General features: G+C 40.9%; 1 protein-coding gene across 1 annotated transcript; it reads left to right on the forward strand.

Moving 5' to 3' along the window:
• The first annotated feature begins 811 nt into the window (after nt 1-811).
• Nucleotides 812-17,408, forward strand: LOC140926308 (uncharacterized). Its single transcript, XM_073376064.1, has 10 exons — nt 812-1,053; nt 1,614-1,752; nt 3,629-4,035; nt 7,878-7,988; nt 8,906-9,053; nt 9,668-9,825; nt 10,228-10,364; nt 11,076-11,130; nt 11,313-16,368; nt 16,817-17,408. Exons 1-10 carry the CDS (start codon nt 880-882, stop codon nt 17,230-17,232), a joined length of 6,801 nt encoding a protein of 2,266 aa, XP_073232165.1. The 5' UTR covers nt 812-879; the 3' UTR covers nt 17,233-17,408.
• The last annotated feature ends 3,940 nt before the right edge of the window (nt 17,409-21,348 follow it).

Consider the following 21,348-nt stretch of genomic DNA (forward strand, 5'->3'; position numbering starts at 1 on the left):
AGGATGGGGCACAAGACAAAACGACTCATCACTAACATCTAAAAAGAGCTAATAAATTTTGTTGGTTCCGGGTTCTGCTTCTAATAATTTATATTTTGGATGCCAGAGACTTTTTATGTTGTTTTTAGTTTCCGATTACGGCCTGCGGCCGGTCAGAAACTGATCCCTCTGAACGCAGAGAAGGCAACCTACAACCCAGAGTAGATTACTTGAGTTTACTAATTTGTAGCATGAAAAAAAACACAAGATTAGGGAAGAGTGATTGTTATCGCGGGGCCCGGTGAGAATAGGTTTATAGCCAAGTCATGTTGCTCTCTCTCCCTCTCTCTAAGCGATTACGCGTGTTCCAAGCGTGAGGCGAATTCCAACAAAATCATAAACCTCGCATAAGCGAGGAATAATTTCCTCGTGCGCGATGTTATATACACTGCAGGTCTGGTGGTAAACCATATTCATGCACACTCAGAAGCCCGGCAACCTGTTATTGCTTGCGCCCACTCTTCCTTCTCTGAACTAATGTTCAATGCCAATTTTCACTTTTTGAGATCCTGAATTCTTTGAAATTGATGCCTGTAGAAAGAGTTTAAACGGTACAAGCGTAGTTAGAATTATGATAAAACTAAAATCAAAAGCTAAGTTATCTAAAAAGTCTTTTATACGGGAAGTGCATTCTAGAATATAACTTAATTCTAAATCAATTGTTTACACTTTTTTTTCTCGCGCAAGTCTAACAGTTCGTCATTGATTATTCATTATGACGTTTTTTACTGAACTTTAGGTTGAAAATTTCTTCATTTGTAAAATTTCAATCAAAATTAACAATAGGAATAACTTAACGCAAGTGAAGAAGAGAAAAAGCAGTTAGGTGCCCTTTTCACCATGGACGCCATGGCGTACATGTTTTCTGTTGCTCGCGAAAATAGCTCCAGCGTGTTAGAGTTTAAACCAGAATGTATTATGGAGGAAGATTTAATGAGTTTGAGCAGCAAATTTCCACTTATCCCTGGTTCGCAAAGGTCGATAGCGTTCTGCACAACCATGCTTTCACAAAAGGTAAGGAATGTTTTTTTATTATTTGTCCTTCTCGACGCAAGCTTGGTTCGTGATCAGTAACTTCAGTTAATTTATGATAATTATCCCTGAATGTCTTAAGCTCGTGGAATGCTAAATCGTTTACTATATGTTGGCTTTACAGTGTCCCAGCGATCAAGAAGCTCGTGATTTTATTGCTGCAGTTGTTTAGCTCTCAGATTTCCATATTTAATTGTTCCGATTTGTATTAGAGTGCTTACGAATGAAGGGCGGGTTAGAATGTAGATTTTTTTTACAAACTTTTTTTTTTGGAAAAGTGTTCGCGCAGCTACGCGGTTTTTTTCTGAGTACCAGGACAACAATCTTCATCTGCTAGAGCTTTCTTTACGCAGTTCGTGCATATATTTATTATTCCGAGAAAATAAGTTTGTTCTATATAGGAACATTGCAATTTTCGAGTTTGTTGTCGTCCTGTTACCAGTTAGAAAACCATTATTATGTTATTGCTGACCAACCCACAACAATCTTCAAAGTAATAAGTTATGTTTAATAACCTTTAACCGGACCATGTTATATTGCAGTTGCGAGAAATGCCTTCAGATGCAGATTTCGATCTGACGGATCCTTATAACACCTTGCCTCGTTACAATGTCCTACACGATCCACATTTGAAAGAGTATTTTCAAAGTCCGACCATGAGAAAAAGACTCATTGAAAAAGGTATGAGTGTGATCGGCGACTTATCTTAAGAGGCCTGCAAGCCCGGTTATCAGGGCTTTAGAGATAAGGTACCGTAAACTGTCTCTCATAAGCCCGGCCACTTATACGCATTCCCATACCGATACCTCCGAAAATCAGCGTCTCTAGAATTTGTTTCTTTTTATTTCTTAGTGGCCCAGTTGTTCCAAGGCCAATTAGCGCTAACCCGAAGTTAAATGTTAATCCGGGTTTCTTTTCTGTTGTTCAAAGCCAATATCTAGGATAATTTTCTCTACTCTATCATCAAATTGAAGACGAAAGGAATTAGACCTAATTTCCTTTTAACGGGGCAATGTCACGAGGATACAGTCAACTCTCTCTAAGACGGACACCTTTGGGACCGGCACTAAGTGTCCGTCTTAGAGAGGTGTCCGTCTTATACAGAGTCAAATAAAAGGAGTGAAGAAAGGCAGAGACCAACTCTAGGTGTCCGTTTTACAGAGGTGTCGGTCTTATAGAGGTGTCCGTTAAGAGAGAGTTGACTGTATTGCTGCTTTAGGTAAATTCTTTGCTGAAGTCATTCCTTAGTGTCTTTAATCATACACGAAATTTAGAGTTGAGAGACTTGAGGAAGATACCAAATAAAATTCAACACTGACTACCAACAATAATTATTTTTTTCGCGATTTTTTTAGGCATAGCATTAAAAAGCCAACTTTTTCAAGCTTCAATCGATGTTCATCCTTGCCCATCCGTTGCAACAGACAACAGGAGACAGTTTCAATGTCTAAATATGGTCTTAAATGACAAAACTGGACCATAATTTTTGGAATTTAATTGTTGCGCAAAACGTTTCAATTTATAGTCGACTCTCTCTTAACGGACACCTCTGTAAAACGGACACCTAGAGTTGGTCCCTGCCTTTCTTTACTCCTTTTATTTGACTCTGTATAAGACGGACACCTCTCTAAGACGGACACTTAGTGCCAGTCCCAAAGGTGTCCGTTTTAGAGAGAGTTGACTGTGACGACAGCAAACAGCGTGACGTAGCCCCTATAAGCTCTCATACTCCAATTCAAATTTCACACTAAACTTGGGTTATCGAGTTAAAAGAAGCGAAAAAAAGGCTCATTCATATCTCTCAAGCCTCTTAAGCAGCTTGATTGAGAGGGACAGTGAAAAGACTGGCAATAGACCCATTCGGCTAAATCAATGTTGTACCCAATTCAAATCTCCCAGGGTTAAGATTCTTTGTGTATTGTAAAAAAAAAAAAAAAAAAAAAAAATTATTGAAAATTGGAAGTATAACTAATTACATTACTTTTCCACCCGCAAACAGCTTATAAACTAATCGAGGCAGGGGGAGCTGAAGACATATTACAAGTACAAGGATTATCTATAGATGGACTAAATAACAGTGAAGACACTACGATACAGTAAATAGAATAAACTAACATAAAAAAACAAGGCAAGTACAAGAGAACGAATCAAATAGATGAAAGCAAAAGGAACAATTAAACTTCAGAAATTTACGAAAGGAGGAATTTGTTACGCGGAGCACCCAACACACGTCCGTCCATGTTAGCCACATCACGTGATGTATTGTATTTGCATTATAACGTGGAATTCACATTAATTTTATGAAAATTCCTGAAACAAAACGTTTTATTCCCAAAGGGTTTGAATTGGGTACAGCACTGGGTTAGCCGGATAGGTCTATTTTTTAGACCCCAAAAGTAGGGAAGACAGTGCTGTGTTACAGATATATACATTTTTTACCGGAATATTCTTTTTTTTTCAGTTTTTAGTTTTCAGCAAAATAATTTGTCTGTACCCCGGGTTTCCAGATTAATACGCGAAAAAAAATTCTGGTGTCATTTTCATTATGTCAATAAAGGTTTCATCACGCCCAGTGGGCTTGTTAAATGTACGCTTCTCGAGTTCAACATGTTTCGCCAGTGGATAAGAAAGCTCAAGTTGGATCGCTTGCATCAGGAACACCGACGGCAACGACAGATCGAGAAACAACAGTGGAAGGAAAAGCAAGCACGGGAACAGCTACTGCGAGACGAAGAACTTTACAGTATTTTGAGGGAACGAGAACAGAAGGCCAGAGAACTTAAAGAGCGCGGTATCAAGCGTCGCGAGGTAGATCGTCGAAAATACTTCAAGCTACAAGAACTAGACCGAAAAAGACGCGAGCAATTCGAAGACGACTTGAAAAGAAAAAAGGACCAAAACGAACGTCAAAGAGAAAAGGCTCTGGCGAAAAGACAAGCAGAAAAGGACGAAGAGGATAAAAAGGTTTGTCGGAACTAGAATCTTGTTTGATTTGTGAGCGCAGATATTCTTCTGCGTTTCATACTTCTGTGAATAATAAAGAACTGCGCGCTTACAAAATAAAAAAGATATAAATTCCACCCAACATTAACACTTACAAACTTACTATTCATTGATGATATTTCGCCGTTTCTGATTGGCTCTAATCCCCCGGCTAATTCTTCATAACCAACTGGCGCTTACCATATTTGGAAGATGCAAGCAATATACCATCCTTTCGATTTTGTATTGCCTAGTAACCCATCGACCAACCTCGTCTTCAGACGCGGAAACCTAGCTGTTTAGGGACGGACCGTTAGAAAAATTATGGGGGGGGGAGCGGGCGAAGTACAAAAAATATATTCGCGCAAGGGAAAATTAAATGAAAAAAATTCGTGCATGCCAATTAATCCTACTATATAGATTTAGCCAGGGCTAAACGCGAAGCCCCTACTAACTGGAATTTATAATTTAAATCAAACTTGTATTCCACAAATCAGTTAACTTTAGAGCACATTCGTGTGACTTTTGAGGGAAAGGCTGAGTAATGTTAGAGAAAAATAATTTGCAAACAATCCAACCCAAGAGTGAAATTAATCCTACATCGACTTGAAAGCCTTATATGTACACCTAAAAAATAGCATAGCCATAATGGTTCTTGATCACAGTACATTAGGAAAATAAATCAGACCGAATCTTTTGCGTTCGACAAGTTTACTTTACAAAATCTTGCCAACAAGTCTGGGGACGTGTAAACCAACGTTTTATACTTTTCATACATCACATCTGAGGTGAAATAGTACCATGAGGCGCTGTTTTTATCATACAGACCTCGGACAGAATGCAGTATTTCACAATTTTGCAATACAAATTTCACTCATTCAATATTCAGGACGAGCGAAGCACGCGTTAGCGAAACCGTTAAAAAATTTCGTAGTTACTAAAACAAGGAATGACCTACAATGACCTACAATGATCTACAATGACCTACAATGATCTACAATGATCTACAATGACCTACAATGAGCTACTATGACCGAACGTGTAATCCCTGTAATGAGCTAAAATGAAGATTTTAGAAAAAGACAAAAAAAAAAGATCAGGGGACATGTGTGCGTAAACGTAACGCGTTTAGTCTACTGCATGACAGCCCATTTAACGATGACAGCATCTCTGATTATTACGCTTGGAGACAAATTTACAGTGTAATAATATATGTATGATGATACTGTGACTTTTGTCCAAACCATCCCTTGCAACCTTTCGCATTAGTTTTATTTTGTCTTGTCTTTTTTTCAAACAAATTGAACAAACACAGTCACCCCAACAGTCGATCCGGGGGGATCTTCAAGGGACGTAAGGGTAGAGATGAACAAAGGAGGCCTTCAAATTCTGACCCTGTTCAAAAGAAAAATTGTTCATTTTTTTTAAGTACCCTGGCCTGTATAAGACATCATAAGACCCTTTAAATGGCTTTCGGTCCAACAGGATGCTCTGTTTGTAACGCTAAATAGTAAAATCCATATCCTGCTCAGCGGCCCATACCCATCTAGGCCAAATAAGGGAGTGCCTGCATGACTTCCGTCAATACAGGGTATAATAGTGCTATACCAGTAAAAACGCGATTGCAATAATCTATTTTCAAGTTTCTCAAGTTACCTGAGATCAGGCACAATTTTTGTTTTGCCTTTTCAAAATGTGCTTGGCAATTTAATACTATGAGGCTAGTGTCACATCCAAGCGTGACACACGACAAACATCAGTGTCTGTCATTTTGTAGCTCATTGTAGGACTTTAACTTTAACTCATTTTAGCTCATAGTAGCTCATTGTAGTTCGTAGTAGCTCATCGTAGATCATTGTAGGTCATTGTAGGTTATTCCTTGTTTTAGTAACTACGACACACGTCCCCTGGTCTTTTTTTTTGTCTTTTTCTAAAATCTTCATTTTAGCTCATTACAGGGGTTACACGTTCGGTCATAGTAGCTCATTGTAGGTCATTGTAGATCATTGTAGGTCATTGTAGGTCATTCCTTGTTTTAGTAACTACGTAAAAAATTTCCAAAATCACCTATACGGCGAGCCGGTTCTCACTTTTGACAAGCGCCCAAGTCGACTGTTTAAATTAAGATTAACAGAGTTATACGCTTCAACATAATGGCTTTATAACGATGTGTAATCTTCCGAAGCGTTTGATACGCGCGGCATTTTGACTACTCCTGCAAGCGATGTTCATGAGCGACGGAAAACAAACGGCACAGCGATTAAAATTGCAAATGAGACTACTAACAATCAATAGAAGGAAAATAATTCGGTGAAACATACAGAGACAACAATTTTCATTCATAAAGACGTCTCTGAAAATCCTTGTTTATGTTTTAAGCCGGCTTCCCGGTGTTTGCTTTTCTCAAAGATGAACTCGAGGCAAGGAAATCGCTCAAAGCTTTCTTTTACAGCCAGAATTATAACTAAATATTCTTTGGAACGTTTTCTTTTTATTTGCGGTGAGAAAATGTCTAGAGGCTTTTTAAAGTTCTATAAGCTTATAATCAAACCTGATACTCGGTCAGATCATTGTCTCAAATCCTACAAACGTGCATAAACTAAATAGCCCCATAAACTACGCTCCACTTCATTAAACAAACGTCAAATACAATAATTACTCAGGCTTACTATTCGAGATGCACTAAAAACTATCAAGTATTAAAGGCCAGAATCGCTTCAGACTTTGCAACCCTCTTACGCATCAAGCAAGGTGAAAAACGAAAACGATGCCATCCGAAATCGGATTTCTGACTTTGACAAGCGACGTATTTCTCAACCAAAAACCCAATAAACAAACTAGCCATGAATAACAGAAGACTTCTGATAGCAGGTGAATTTCATTTTGCACATTCAGTGAAAAAAAACAGTTAAAAACATCACAAGTTGACACAAAACTCTGTCAGCTTCAGCTATCAAAGTAAACAAGTTTTAAGATGCTGCATAAATTCTCCGCATGAACTCACCTGTCAAATTTTGACCAATCAGAGCATAAAAATTGGACGTAGAGCGTGACCAACGCGTGATCTTGGCGAGAAAAGTCAAAAGCAACTGGCATTTCCTCCCTGCCTGTAAAAACTGGCTGAATTTTAGCTTCCGAGGTCAGTTTGAAATCAAAGTTTTAATTGTGCGGCACATATAATACACAACATATTTCACGTGAATTAAAAAATATTAAACTTGAGCCTGCGATCATTTGAAAACTAGTAACTTGTCAGCGTCTAACTTCAAAGAGATACTCGACCTCGATGGGTCAACACCTGAGCCCGCGATACGGTCAGGTGATACTGGACAGCTGATACCCTGTTTTGACAGCTGTCAATTGATCATAACATTGATGTGCAATATGTGTGCAATATCAGTCCTCCTGTGCTCCCAGATAAGGTAGAAAGTGCGAGATTGAACATTGGTTTTCCTCTGGTGCGGACGGGCGGGCGGGCGGTGTACTGTCGGGTGATTACCAAATTTTCTGGGATGGGTAGATTTACTTACCCATGGTGCTCCGCAGGCGCGGCTCACGCGCCAGGGCTCCGCTAAAAAATATTCATGCTATGGCGTAAAAAATGTTCATACAAGGAATTTGATAACGGAAAAAATTTCCTGCGGCTCGAAAATTCCTCTGCCCCCTCCCCCCCCCCCCCCCCCCCGCCTCCCATAACTTTTCTAATGGTCCGTACCACGGCTATCCGAAGACGAAATAGCTGAAGACTGAACGGAAGAAATGCAAGAATACGCAAACCATATTGCTCTATTGATGTTATCTACATTCTGTTTTCCTTGTTTTAGGTAAAGAAGATTAACTTCCGTCTTCGTGTAAAGCGAAGTTCGGAGGACAAACGGAGAGAAAGTCGGCTACAAAACAGACGACAAACGCTCAACGAGGAAAAAGAAAAGAAGGTTTGTTTCCTTATCACTCAAATGCAGTCAGAACCGACCCACATATAAGAACCGTACAAGCAAGCTGAAATTTTCTTTGGTCGAATAGCGAGTAGTTGTTATTTCTGTGAGTGCGTATTTGATCAAATTTTAGCCAGAAGGTTTATACCGCGCCAGTTGTCATGTTTTTTCTGCACATACAAAGGTAATATAGTTTCATGTTGCGGTGGAACCCCCGATTTAACGAACCTCTATATAACAAAGTTCTCGGTTTAACGAACGAAACTCCTTGCAGCGAACATATTTTGTAATTCTCTTGGCCCTTTGTTATATCGAGGTTCCACTACATTGGTGAAGTGAAAATTGGATATAAGTTGGGTAAAAGCTTAAAGTTATGTTCTACTGCAAGTATCCCAGGTTAATAAAGGAATACAATTTTTACGGAGCTTTGTTTATAGTGTTGGTAGTGGGAGGTGAGTAGCCAAGCAGCCCGCTCGCTAAGCGTTTAGGTACCAAGATTCTATTCACGTTTTTATCGCCTTTATCGTTGGTAGTCTCTTTCATTTGCTTCTTCAGGTGACTAATTACAGATATTAGAGACGTTAGGATCGAAGTTTGGTCATTTTACCGCAAACGACGAAATGCGGTTTGATAAAACGCAATAGAAAGGAAGAGACAGACTGTCGTTATTAATGACTTTTAGATTGCAAGACGAGAACGAATACAAGGACGAGATTTTCTCAGTAACAAGTATCAAACAAGTTAGCAAATGTTAGAAGTTTTACGGTTTTGCCATCGGAAGAGGGCTTACCCTTCTCCTTCGATAAGGACAACCGCTGATAAAAGGATTGCGAAGCTTACCGGGGTATCTACGTTTTGAGAATACGCAAAAAAAATCTTTATCCTCGAATCTAAATGTCTCTATTATATTTTTCCAGCTGAGAGAGTCTTGGAAGCGACGCTGTTCACTGTCGTTGGAGCGCCAAGAAGAAAAACGCAGAAAAGAAGAAAAAGGAAGAGAAGAGCATATCAGAAATGTGGCGCGAAGAACATCCATTGTGGAGCAACAGCGGCGTAAAAGCCGAGGTAATACATTTCACCTCTTAGCAAAATACAATCGCAAGTGTAAGCATAAGTTTTACGGGATCGTTTAAACAGATAGCATGGTGGATAAAGAAGCGATAACCAGTGAAAACTGGTGCCAGTGATCAGGCATTAGGTACCTTTTAATTTACACTAGGTTACTATGACGAGATTGAGTACAAGAACTTTTACTTTTACATGCTTTATTGGCCAAGTAGTATGAGTAGAAAAAAAGAAGAAGAAGACAAAAAAAATGAAGATTAATACACAAAGGGAAAAGGTACGAACGGGACACTTGGACACATGCATGGTGCCCACCCAAGGTAATAAAAGAATTTCAAACATATAAAAGAAGAAAAGAAAGAAAGAAGTTAATAAAACAATGTAAAAAGCTTACTGTTACTTTTACTTTTGCTTACGTATGAGTTTTTTAGCCAAATTTGTGAGCTTCATATTGATTAACTTTACGAATTTTATCGCTAACTTTTTGCGTCAAAACTAATGGTTAGGGTTACACTCAGCCGAACCCACCTTTTAGATTAAAACCCAAATTGATTCTTTCAAACATCTTTATAATAGCCAATTTTCTTCTTACCCGATAATTGTCTTCTTTTCAGATTACCATGATCTGTGCTTGCAAAGGAGGCGCGATTCACTGGAGAAACAACATCAGGAGGCTGAAGATTTTCTAGAGAAAATGAGAGAAAAGAAAATGAAAGATTTAGAGTTATGGAAACAAAAACACCAGCGAATGCGTGAGAGACATTTGCAGCAGGTGATTATCGTTCTTAAAGTGGATTTCCACTGTCGTGCAATTTTAACATGCGTACGTACGTAAATAAAGTAGAGGCAATGTACATTTACGTTTACCATCGGCCTTTTATACATTGTCTATATTTTATTTATCCCCTTTAAATTCCATTCGCGTACGCACGCAAAAATTACGCGGTAGTATGTGCAAAATCCACCCTTACTTCCAAGGTAGCGTTTCGCTATCGAAGTACCGCTCCTTGTCCGTAAATGAACATTTTTGTTTTATACTGTCATAGCCGCACTCACTTTAGTGCAGTTTCAAATGAAGTCACTCTCCTGTGCTCGAAGCTACCAAAAATGTCCCTAACGGCTAGCTATTAAAACCACTGGATTGTTGAAAATGTCATTTGTGTGTTCTTTCTAGGGACACAGAGGTTCCCTTCGAAGCAGACCAAGTGACGTTGGACCAGAGCACAGACGCAGATCTCGTTTGTCGAGTGTCTGGGACTTGCAGTCATCTTTGAAAAACGAATTTGGAATTGATGATAACGTAGTTTACAGGTACAGATGTAATATTTGAATCATTTAACTGTCAGAACGTATGAACAAACTGCAAAATCATCAGTTTTTATTTATTATTTCATCCTAATCCTTCCACCGGTTTATAATGAACCAAAAATGACCATCTCGCGGTTGCCTTGTTAGCTCAAAGGATAGAATTTTTCAATTTTTATTTGGTAACTTCAAAAGATGCGTCTATAACTGTAATAATTTTCTTGCTTTTAAGCGGCATTGCCATTACAAAAAACATACAAAGGTCTTGGGAAAGAATACCACACGTGAATGAAGTCGACATTTGTCATTATTATTCGCACCAAACGAAAGTGAGCTTGAAAAATGCTGAAGTAGATTTTTGTTCTGTGGTTCATTTGGACCTATAACTGTTATCTGCACTTGACCCTGTTCTGCTTTGAAATCATTTGAATGCAGTGCTTCTCGTTCCGTCGAGTAACTCCTTAACAGGGAATCCCAGAGGTTAACTTACATTTTTTTAACATGTTTAATCGTTTGTGTAAACGGGATATTAGTAACGTTTCCAGTGCTGGCACCATTGAGCCCGGCACTGAGTCTGTTTAAGGTAGAATTTAGTGTAAACTCAATTCTGAATTCTATTTTTTGGGAACTCAATTTGTTGGATTTTAATTCTGCTACGCCCTCATTTACTCTAAAATGAATCAACCTTTTCTCACTCGGTGGTCTGTCTTTTTGCAGTGGTGTTGTTTTTGCGGGCAGGAAAGCAAAGCAGAGAGCAAGACATTTAGGAGCGGTAAGATGGTCTATAACATACAAAAATACGGTGAATATCTGTAAAGAGTCATTTAAATAACTTCAATTTATGTCGCCCAACCAAACCTTTTTTACTGAAAATTTAGTTCGTAATTTCCGGAGCAGGCCCGCATTTTGCCCATTTTTGTCCAGCTCATGACAATGTATTTTTTCCTTTCTCAGCTGGCAGAGGAACAAACCTCAAGACAAATCGAGGAAGTTGATGAGTTTGAGAAACTCTTATCAAGACTTGAGGCTGAATTTGCTTTACGCGAAAGAGTGCATTACGTCGTTTTTGGCATAATTTCAAACGCACAACATGCGCTCGATATACAAGAGAGGCTTGAAATCGGCAAAGAAGTTCCAGGATACGTCCAGCGTATCGTGGATAATGCTCAAAGAATTTTAGGTGATGAAGAAAGCTCTGGAGTATTGCTTTCGCTAGACGAGCAAAGGCGGCGAGCTGCTCAAGAGATAGTTGCAACCGCTTTTAGTAATGCCAAGGAAGAGTATAAGCGAAGAGCATCTCTACGTGACACTGCTCGAGAAATTGTCACCGCAGCTATAGACTCTGCTTTCCAGAGAGCGCTAAGAGATGGACAAGACCTTGGACCGAAAAAAGAGACAGTAGCTGAAAATATCTCCGAAAACCTTTTTGAATGCGCTAAAGACGTTGTAACCGTTGCTGTAATGTCAGCTTGTCGCCATAGCAGATGTGATCGCGAAATAAGTGCAGCAAAATCGCTAGCCGCTGATGCTGTTCTAGCAGCGAAAGCATCATTAGAAAAATTGTATGGTACAACTTGTGAGCTCGACGCAAAAGATCAAGTCGATACTCATGAAATTTCGTCCAGTTTGGATATATGCGCTAAAGAAGTGGCAGCTGCGGCTATTATCTCGGCCGCACGCTCATTGGAACGAACCTATTTTAAACATGATTCCAATGTGATGGCTGCACGATCGTTGGCACTTGATGCAGTTGCCGCCGCAAAAGCTTCCCTGGAAAATTTTCTTGGTGTTATTGTTGAATTTGAAGAAGAGGACGTGGCTCCTTCCACGAACATTTTAGCGTGTTTGGCAGAATCGGCTAAAGATGTTGCTGAAGGCGTTCTTACCTCATCTTCACAGTTGCCAAGTCCCACGAAAATAATAAGCAAAACTGAAAGTCGTGCAGCACAGTCGCTTGCAAATGACGCTATCCAAGCAGCTGTGGCATCGATTCAAAACCTTTATGGCATTAAGGTTGATTTTGAAGACGAAAGTGAAGAAGCTGTTACAGGAATCGCAGCTACTGCCATAATTTCAGCAACTCAGTCAATGGAAAAAGACTCGAAAAAACGTGATTTCGATCTGACAATTGCGGCAAGAGAATTGGCCAACAGCGCTATGGATTCTGCCAAAGCGTCAATTGGTTGGTTTCAAAGGGAGAGTGTCGCACCAGGATCGAAAGAGGACGCTTTAAGAATTTTCTCAAGCTTGGATGAAGCTGTGAAAAGAATAGCAGAGTTCGCCGTTGAATCGGCTACAAGGTCTCTTCAGCGCATGGCTGAGGAAAATGAACGGGATTTGACATACACAACTCGCGAACTTGTCACCAACGTACTTAATTCTACAAAAGCCTCTATAGAAAGACTATATGGAATCAAGATCGAACCAGAAATAGAATTGTTACCTCCCTCTAAAGAGATCTCTATCATGTCATCTGCTTCTGAGCCGTTCGAACAAATTTTAGATGTTAAGGAGCGCGAGGGAGAGTTGATGGTGGCGGCCCGCAATTTGGCATCAAATGCTTTACGAGCGGCAGAAGCGTCTCTGCAGCGATTATATTGTATTGCAAATGAGATAGAAAGTAACATAGAGAATGCAGCCTTGGACATCTCAAAAAGCCTGGTTGATTCTTCCCGAAACCTAAGCCAGCGTCTCGGTAAAGAAGGACTCGGTAATGCCGCTCGAGAACTGGCCTGCCGTGCGATTGAATCGGCATCCAAGTCTATCGCCAAACCGCATGGAGACGAATCTTCGTTGCACCAGAAAGTTGAAAGTGATTCTTGCCTATTAAAGGCAGCAGCCAAAGTAACTACAATTTCCGCGCAAGCCTCGTCAGGGGAGCTTTTTGATCGTGGTTTTATTGGAGGGTCAGAGCTGGAGGAAGCTACAGGCCATATGGCATCTCATGCTGTTAGATCTGCTGAAGCTATGCTAGCTCAAGTACAAGAAAGTAGTTCCACGGTCGATCTTGATTTGCAGATTTGCAAAGCGGCCTTTGAACTAGCATCACAGGTGGTTGTGTCAGCTGAGGATTCCGTTGCTCGTTCAGTTCAGCAAAACCAGTCAGTACCAAGCTATCCGGGTTCTGATCATGGGCAGCTGTTTTGGAAGGTTTCAACCTACGTGGAAGGCCTTATTAACGGAGCCTTGAGGAGACTTGGATCAGTGGGGTACTTCAATGACGATACCGATGACCTTGAAGATTACGAACTCATATCTCATAGCGAGGCCCTTCAAGCCGATGCAGAGTATAGTCCACTTGTTCAAGATCTCTTCCATAGGGAAAAGCTATCATTAAAAGCTTCAAGAATTGTTAATGACGTTGTAGAAAACGCCAAGGAAATTGTCAAAACCCAGATGAAGAATGCGTCTTTCTTTTTTGCTCCCGATGTTAAACCAGGGCATGCCCGCTTCACTCGTCGAAGAAGTAGCTCCGTACATTTCAACGAGGGTTCTCTATTTCATTCCCGCAGAGACAGTTATGTTCCACGAGAAACAGACTTCCTGAGCGTTGTCAATAGACCTCCTACACCACGTTTCAGAAAGGCTCGTGCGCAGCCTGTTTTGCAAGAACTTCAAGAGGTTGATAAAGAACTGTGCAGCCCATCAGATAGTGACTTGAACATTCTCAAAGTAACCGACAGTGACCTTGTTCAGAGACGTGTGTCAGATCCGGGACAAGGCATCAACTGTGAAAATGTTTCAGTGCCAGAAAGAGAGCGATCGGCGTCCGATTCCAAGCTCTTCGTTCAAAATCAAAGCTCGACCGTGACTGAAAAACCGTCTCTTTACGATATTATTAAGAAACGAGAAGAATGTGCCAGTTGTGAGATCTCTCCGTGTGGGTCGTATGTTGTCCTTCCTCATTTGAACCCATCAGAGTGTTCACTGATCGCTGCTCGTGTGGAGAGTTATGAGGTTTTGTGGAAGCAAAAGAAAAGGATTACTTCAGTAACAAGCCTGCCCTCCTTGTCACCCAAAGGGTCTTTTGTCGCCGGTGAGGGTGTCCAACATGTTTCTCAGCATCAGGAATCGCATAACCGCACAATACCATCTTCATCTCGTTTGCCAAATATAACTAATTCCACTTCGAAAATCTGCCAAAGATCATCTAGCGAAAGTTCTCTGAAGCAATCCTCTGGGCAACCAAAACGAACCTCGTCACTGCAAATAAGAAAATCTTCTAAACCTTCTCCCCAATCGTCAAAGCAGTCTGCGAAGTTGCCATGTAAACCTTCTGCAAGAAAAGGCTCCCTCAGTAAAATGGCAACATCACGTGAGTCCTTGCCTACAAAAGACGAATCTGGCCACTCTTCTTCTCGAAGTAAAATTGCTCTTACTCAAAAATCTTTGGTGAAAGACAAACATTCAAACATTTTCTCAGCAACAAGTAATGAAATAGGCAGTTCACTTACGACAGCATCGTCACCTCGTCCATCTACTGAGGTGGCAGTGATTTCTTCGCGTGCCATGAAAGGCAAGGTCTCCAACTCCCCACGTGCATCTATTATCAAGGCCGTGTTATCTCCACGGAGTTCCAAGGAAAAAGTCTCTCAGTCACAAAGTATGTCTCCTGGCAATGTTGGATTAGCCTCACAATTTTCTGTCAACGATATCATGCCTTCTCCTCGTACATCAACCGTTAAAGCCCCCTTGTCCAAAAGTCATTCCGGGGGAAAAGTCGCCCAGTCGCCAAATACATCAGCACAAGATAATGAAGAAAATAGGGAGGTTTGTCCTCGTGCTTCAACAGAAACGACTTTAACATTTCCTAAAGACTTGGAAATAGATGTAGGGACCCAAGGAGTAGAAGTATCGACTTCGAATGCTGTTGCCGTTTTGGCCCAAACTGTCGCAAAAACGTCGTGTCAATCCGCAAGTTCTTTGGACCTACAACAGACTACGAAGAAAGCTACAAAGTCAGAAATGGTCTTGAAAGGATCCGCTCCTTCGGGTGAACATCTGAGAAAGGAATTGTCGTGGTCGGCTAAAGAGCTCGAAAAGGCATCGGAAAATGTCGAGAAGTGTTTGACCTCATTGCCTCCTACCTTTCTAAGGAAGCACCAGTCTCAGCCAGAAGGTGTTGGCTCGGAACTAGATCGAACTGACGGAGATTCTGCCGATGATAAAGAAAGTGAGATGATCAAGAGCATGAAGAACGTCGTTCCTAGCCTGGAACGAATTATCCAGGACAAACGGCTGACTCCTGAGGGAGCTGAAGCGGAAACACGCCCGGCCTCTAGTGCTGACATTTTAGCAGCCAGGAAGACAGTTGATCCAGAAGGAATAAGAGGAAACACCGTTCAACAGGTACTAAGTCAAAGTGCAAGACCTTCTCTGTCAAAATCCCTTTCATCCGCTGCAAAAAGTTCGTTAGTGGGAGTGATGATGAATCAGCAAGGCTCCCGATCCTCACAGGAGGTCACAGTGTCAAAGCCAAGTGACGAAAACAAAGCAGTCACTGCAAGGAAGAAACCCGAAGGTGAAGACACAAATGAGGTACAAGATGTTTCATCTGGTGCTGTTGGTGAATCTTCAGACAAAAGTAGTAAAATGTTTGTTTCTTCGAGCGCGGAGATTGTTTCATTTCCAGGGACTAAGAAAGAGCTCGTTCCTGCGCGAACAGATGTTATCAAAGTCGAGGGCTACCCTACTTATAGAAACGTCAGCATTTCACGCTCCATCCACGATACAGTCGATGATATAGTGCAGCAAATGTTGCGTACAACCGATGAACCGACCGCAGCTGAAGGTACAGGATCCCGTAAAGAAATCAAAAACGATACAGAAGGAAATCTTGGGGCATCAAGCATGTTTGATCAGCAGAGAAAGTTTCCTAATGGTAAATTTTCTAAGACAGTGATAGATACTGTGGATCTCATGCTCCAAAGTGTCTCGGCCTCTGACGAAAGGAAACCGCGTTATAGTTTCGGAAGAAAGATTAGCGGATCAGATATCGTGAGTGGTATTGGTGAGTAATAAGATTTATTTGCTTTAGGTTTTACATACGACTGGAAGGGTCATGGTACGCGAGTAGTGGCTTTGATGTTTAGGTACCATAGTAGCTTTCGATCTTTCCTTTTCCAAGAGTTGACTGTGTAGTAATGATGTGCAAACGATTCTGTCTCAAAGAAAGTAGCAACTTGCACAAAAAAACCGTTGAACGTGGTGCTATAAGTGGAAAGGAAAAAATCTCCTAAGCCCCATCGTTTCTAAATAATCTGCTAGATATAGTCCTCACTAGCTTGTTAAGCGGTGAAGATCTATCTCTTTCTCCTTCCACATGTCGCTAGCGCTAGAAGAGCTCAAGAGCTTTGCTTTATTTCCGTTGTGTTGGTGGAATAAAAATTTTGTCATGCGTCCATTGCATCAACGCACATAAAAGATATCATGCTTAAGTTTTCTTTTTTATCTCCTAGACATTCCAAGAACAACCTCCTCGATGGAGAGGTTTGCCAAAATCACTTCGTCTTCTCCTCAGGTTGTCTCTTGTGTGTACGAATTAAGCCCATCGCCTCCTAAACTCCCATCCCCAAAGGTCTCTAGACTCTGTGCTACTTCCTCTCAAGCCTCTATAGGAATCCGTGCTACGCAGTCAGACTCCAGTATCGTAAGTTCTTCAAGTGATAAAGCAGCTGACCTCAAGCCTAAAGTTTCTGGTGCTTGGCTCGATGACCGTGGAAACTCGTCTCGAAAGTCCCAGTCCCCGACGAGGCCTCAATCAAGCCCAAGCCCTTCGCTTCACAGACGTTCTTCTGACAAGCTCTCAGTGAGGCACTCCTTGAAAGGCGTTTCCATGGAAACACATGACACATTGCGAAAACATTCTCCTTAACGCTAACTTTTCTGTTAAATATCTATCATAACTTTGGGTGGGGTAAACGCCCTGAACTATTGTTATTTTGCCGTCGTTTATTTTTTTGTTATCACCTTCGTTTGTTTCCATTTAGAATGATTTATTTTAAGACTCATTTCTTAAATCGTTTTTCAGATCAGCGTCACGTTCCAATTTCTTTAACTGAAACCTGTCAAAACTTTTTGCCAGTTGAATAAAATTGTTAATTTTTATTGTAAGCTTGTGGCAGCTGCTGAACTTACCCTCAACCCCACCATGGTATGCGTTGAGACGGGGACCCAGAGAAGGATCAATGGTACGCGACACTCCGTTTGTTCCAATCCAACAAAAAACGTAGTCCTAAATTTTCGTTCGGAATTTCCGAAAAAGACCTTACCGTAAGCCTTCCTTCGAATTTTTTTTAGTTTTTTGGCGTAATGGTAACATTTATTCATCATTATCTACTACTCTTAGGACTTTTCATGAATAATTTGCAAGACTGTGCAGGGACTTGACAACACTTCTTGTGGTACAGTTTACAATTAAAGAAGTTACTGGTAATGACTTCCCTAAAGAAAATACCCCTTACCCCTTGGAAATTGAGATGGACAGCAGGATTGGTTCACTGCCAGAGATTTCTTGTATCTCTTGTCACTCCCTTAGGTTCCAAAGAGTCAGATTGACTGAAACAACTAGACGTTTTCACACCAGAGACGGATTATCAGTCTGAAACGGATAATCCATCTTCAGAATCTGTCAAAATTGAAGGAAAAACCGATGGATGAAGTTAGGCGGATAGTTCATCCAAAATTAAGACCATTCCATTTTCAAATTAAGACGTGTAATCTGTCTGACGCGAATTATCCAACGGATAATCCGTCTCTAGTGTGAATACGGCCACTGTGAGGCAGGGTTTTCGTCTTGTTAGGGTAAGACATGAAAGTCTAACCATCCATGTTTATTACTATATTTCTTTCGCTAGCTGGCAATCTCTAGGTATACCCTGCTTGCTGGAACGCAGGCTCCATTCGTCAAGTTGGGTCTGCGCAGCAATAATTTTCTAGATATTACTATGCAATGAAAGCCAATACAAGTTTATTTCATGTATTATAATATGAATAATAAAACGCGCCAGTTATTTAAACGAAGTAAAACCAGTGTTTAACAAAACCGCGTTCTATATCATTTTAGTTCGCCCAAATGCTTTTATCTTTAGTTAACACCATTTATCGTGAAACTAGAAGTTTCATGAAAGCATAAGGCGTAGACTGGAAAAGCACTTATTTTCTTAAAATTACCCACTAAGGAAGATATCTGGAGGTCTAAAGATTTGCTAAACCTCGGGCGGCGTAAGTTAGACTTCGTTTAAATAACCAGCCCAAAGAAAATTGATTACGCACCCTTTGAGCGACTTTCTTGCACGATGACGTCATTTTACTACTACAACCAGAAGAGATAAGTGCGTTATCGTAAATAAGTGATGAATATATGATGCATAGTGCCCTTTTCTGGATTGATTCCAGTTTTCTTGACAGGAATTGTGGGATGTCCTGCCATACCTGTACACCATATTCTAAGATAGGTCGTATAGTTGTTAAATACACTGTCAAGATCGAATCACCAGCTACTACTTCTTTCTTAAGAAATCCCACGGAGTAGAGACGCTTAGAAGCCTTCTTAGAAATGCACTCACTGTGATGGACCCACCTAAGATCGTCACATATAATTAACCCCAAGAAGTTTGTAAGTATTGACCCGCTCCACCGTGTTACAACCGATAACAATTGATGTTAAAGAGAAATTACGATTATGCATGGAATTTACAAGCATTTCCTTGCACTTTTTGGGGTTCAACCTCATGTTATGCTCGGACGAAAACTGATGTATGTCGCTAACAGCGTGGTTCACGAAGCTGACACCGTTCCTTGGCAAGATTTCCAACGCAGTCGTGTCGTCCACAAATTTTATCCTTAGATGCCAGTTGCGTAAAAGATCATTCGTCATAACAGCAAACAAGATGACACCGAGTTTAGTTCCTTAAGGAATTCCTCCGATAGGTGATTTCCGCTCGGACAGGGAATTGCCAATTCTAACCGCTTGCGATCAGCTGATAAGAAACTCCTTGATCCAGTTGATTAGTGCAGGATCGATACTAAAGCTTGCCAATTCAGTTAGGAGTATACTGTGATCAATCATGTCGAAGCCTTTTGAAATATCTGCCAAGAACATTTTGGCACCATAGTCCCTGTCCGCTGCCCCATGAATCCCTTGGTGGAGATAAATTAAAGCGTCCGATGTGGAGTGACCCTCGCTTGCATGCAGCCGTGGGTTCAGCGCAATTGTCTGACATTTGAGGGACAAGTCTAGCCATTCATAACCTTGGAGAGGGTGCAGGTTAGAGAAATAAGTCTTAAGTCTGGCTGGATTTCCTTGGGAGGGGGGACCGTAGGTAATGGGTTGATAATGGAGCACTTTAATAAATCTGTGACATACCCTTCTTCAGCGAGCGGTTTAGATGCTCATTATAGCTGACGCAAGCTCGGGTGCAAATTCCTTTAGGAGCCTATCTGGTAGAATATCTGGTCCAATAGCTTTACCAACAATTATTCTTGTCAAGGAGTCATATACTTCCCTTCTGCTAACAAGTAGACCTGGGGGACTTGAAGAGGTTTAAATCCAGCTGTCAGGCTAATAAAGCGATCATTCACTCTATTAGCCAAAGACTTAGTATCACAGGACAGTCATCGCAAAGAAATTGATGGAACCATTCTTGATGGATATCCTGACCAGTCAGTGATTTAATCTGCTTCCACCACCTTTTCAAATCCTTTTGTCGAATATCACTGACTTTATGATGGTAACAGTGGAACTTAGCAGATCTGATCTCACGCTCAACTTTGTTCCTTAAGAGCTTGTACAATGGAGATTCCTTTCCTTCCCGGGTGAACACAGCTTGGCGCTCCTTAATTAACTTTTTAATTTTCTTTGTAGTCCATGGTCTATCAGTTGGGTGAACTTTTAATGTTTTTCAAGGGAGGTAAGTGTCTACTGCATTCTGTAAATCCGTGATAAAAATGTAGAGTTTTTCTTTGTATGACTCAGCAGCGAGAACGGGTGACCAATCCTTATTTGTCAGCCAACGCCCAAAGGTGCGCCATGCACTTTCCCTTTGTTCTCGTATTTTCACCTTCCGTGTCTGGAGTGTACAGGTGCTACTATTTATTGGTCTTGCTAAGACTGTGAAGTGGTCCGTTTTTGCAATCTTTGGTAGTTGTAAAAATTGTGAGAACCCAGTCAAGAATATTAGAGTCTCTAGTATTAAAATTGACCATTTGCTTGAGGTTGTTGGGCTGAGTCAAGTCGTGTTGTTGGGTTAAAATCGCCTGTAACAAACACCAGAGAATTGGGTTGAGCCATCAACAAGGTGTCCAGGTTAGATCGTATATGATTGCAAAGAACCTCCTTTTCCTGCTGGCTATTGGCTGTAGAATGATAGACGACGCATATGATTATTGACGAGATAGATCTTGGTAGGCCATGAGGTCTCAAAGAAAGCTATTATTTTGATTCCACGTCCGGCTACTCGTACTGCTCTAATCGGGTGCAAGGAATAGTGTTTCAAGAAAACACAGACTACACCACCCAAAGTAGAAGTGCGATCATTCCTGAAAAGACTGAATCCAGCAGAGTCCGAGATGTGCGCAGAAAGCCATGACTCAGAAATACACATTACATCAGCACCGTTACATTCAGAAACCTATTGTAGTTCAAAACCGCGTAGAATTATCAAACGTCGCCAATGGAGTTGAATTTCCCTGCAGTTGATTACTTGGGGACTGCACTCAAGTTTAGAGAGAGAAAGAAAAATTCGTCGTCGCTTGTCGACCTCCCGTTTGAGCGGTAGAATCTAGAGTCTGCTTTTCACTTGCGTGGCTATTGTCGCATCGTAACCTCCCTAACTACGAGTGAGTGAACGAGGTAACTCTCTCCAGTTCTGTCATCCGGGGTTTGTTGCTAAATTTTTCTCGATGTTAAATACTGAACTGTTAGAAAAATACATTCTTCGTGAATAAAGCAGATTAAAAGCGTAATCATAAATTTGCATATGTGCAGCAA

This window comes from Porites lutea, chromosome 2, assembly GCF_958299795.1.
Source record: "Porites lutea chromosome 2, jaPorLute2.1, whole genome shotgun sequence".
Lineage (NCBI taxonomy): Eukaryota > Metazoa > Cnidaria > Anthozoa > Scleractinia > Poritidae > Porites > Porites lutea.

Bases quoted from the DNA above. Each gene is read 5' to 3' on its own strand.
- LOC140926308 (XM_073376064.1), top strand. From the start codon at position 880: ATGGACGCCATGGCGTACATGTTTTCTGTTGCTCGCGAAAATAGCTCC. The intron at 1,054-1,613 runs GTAAGGAATGTT...GTTATATTGCAG, and splicing joins CAACCATGCTTTCACAAAAG to TTGCGAGAAATGCCTTCAGA. The intron at 1,753-3,628 runs GTATGAGTGTGA...ATGTCAATAAAG, and splicing joins AAAAAGACTCATTGAAAAAG to GTTTCATCACGCCCAGTGGG.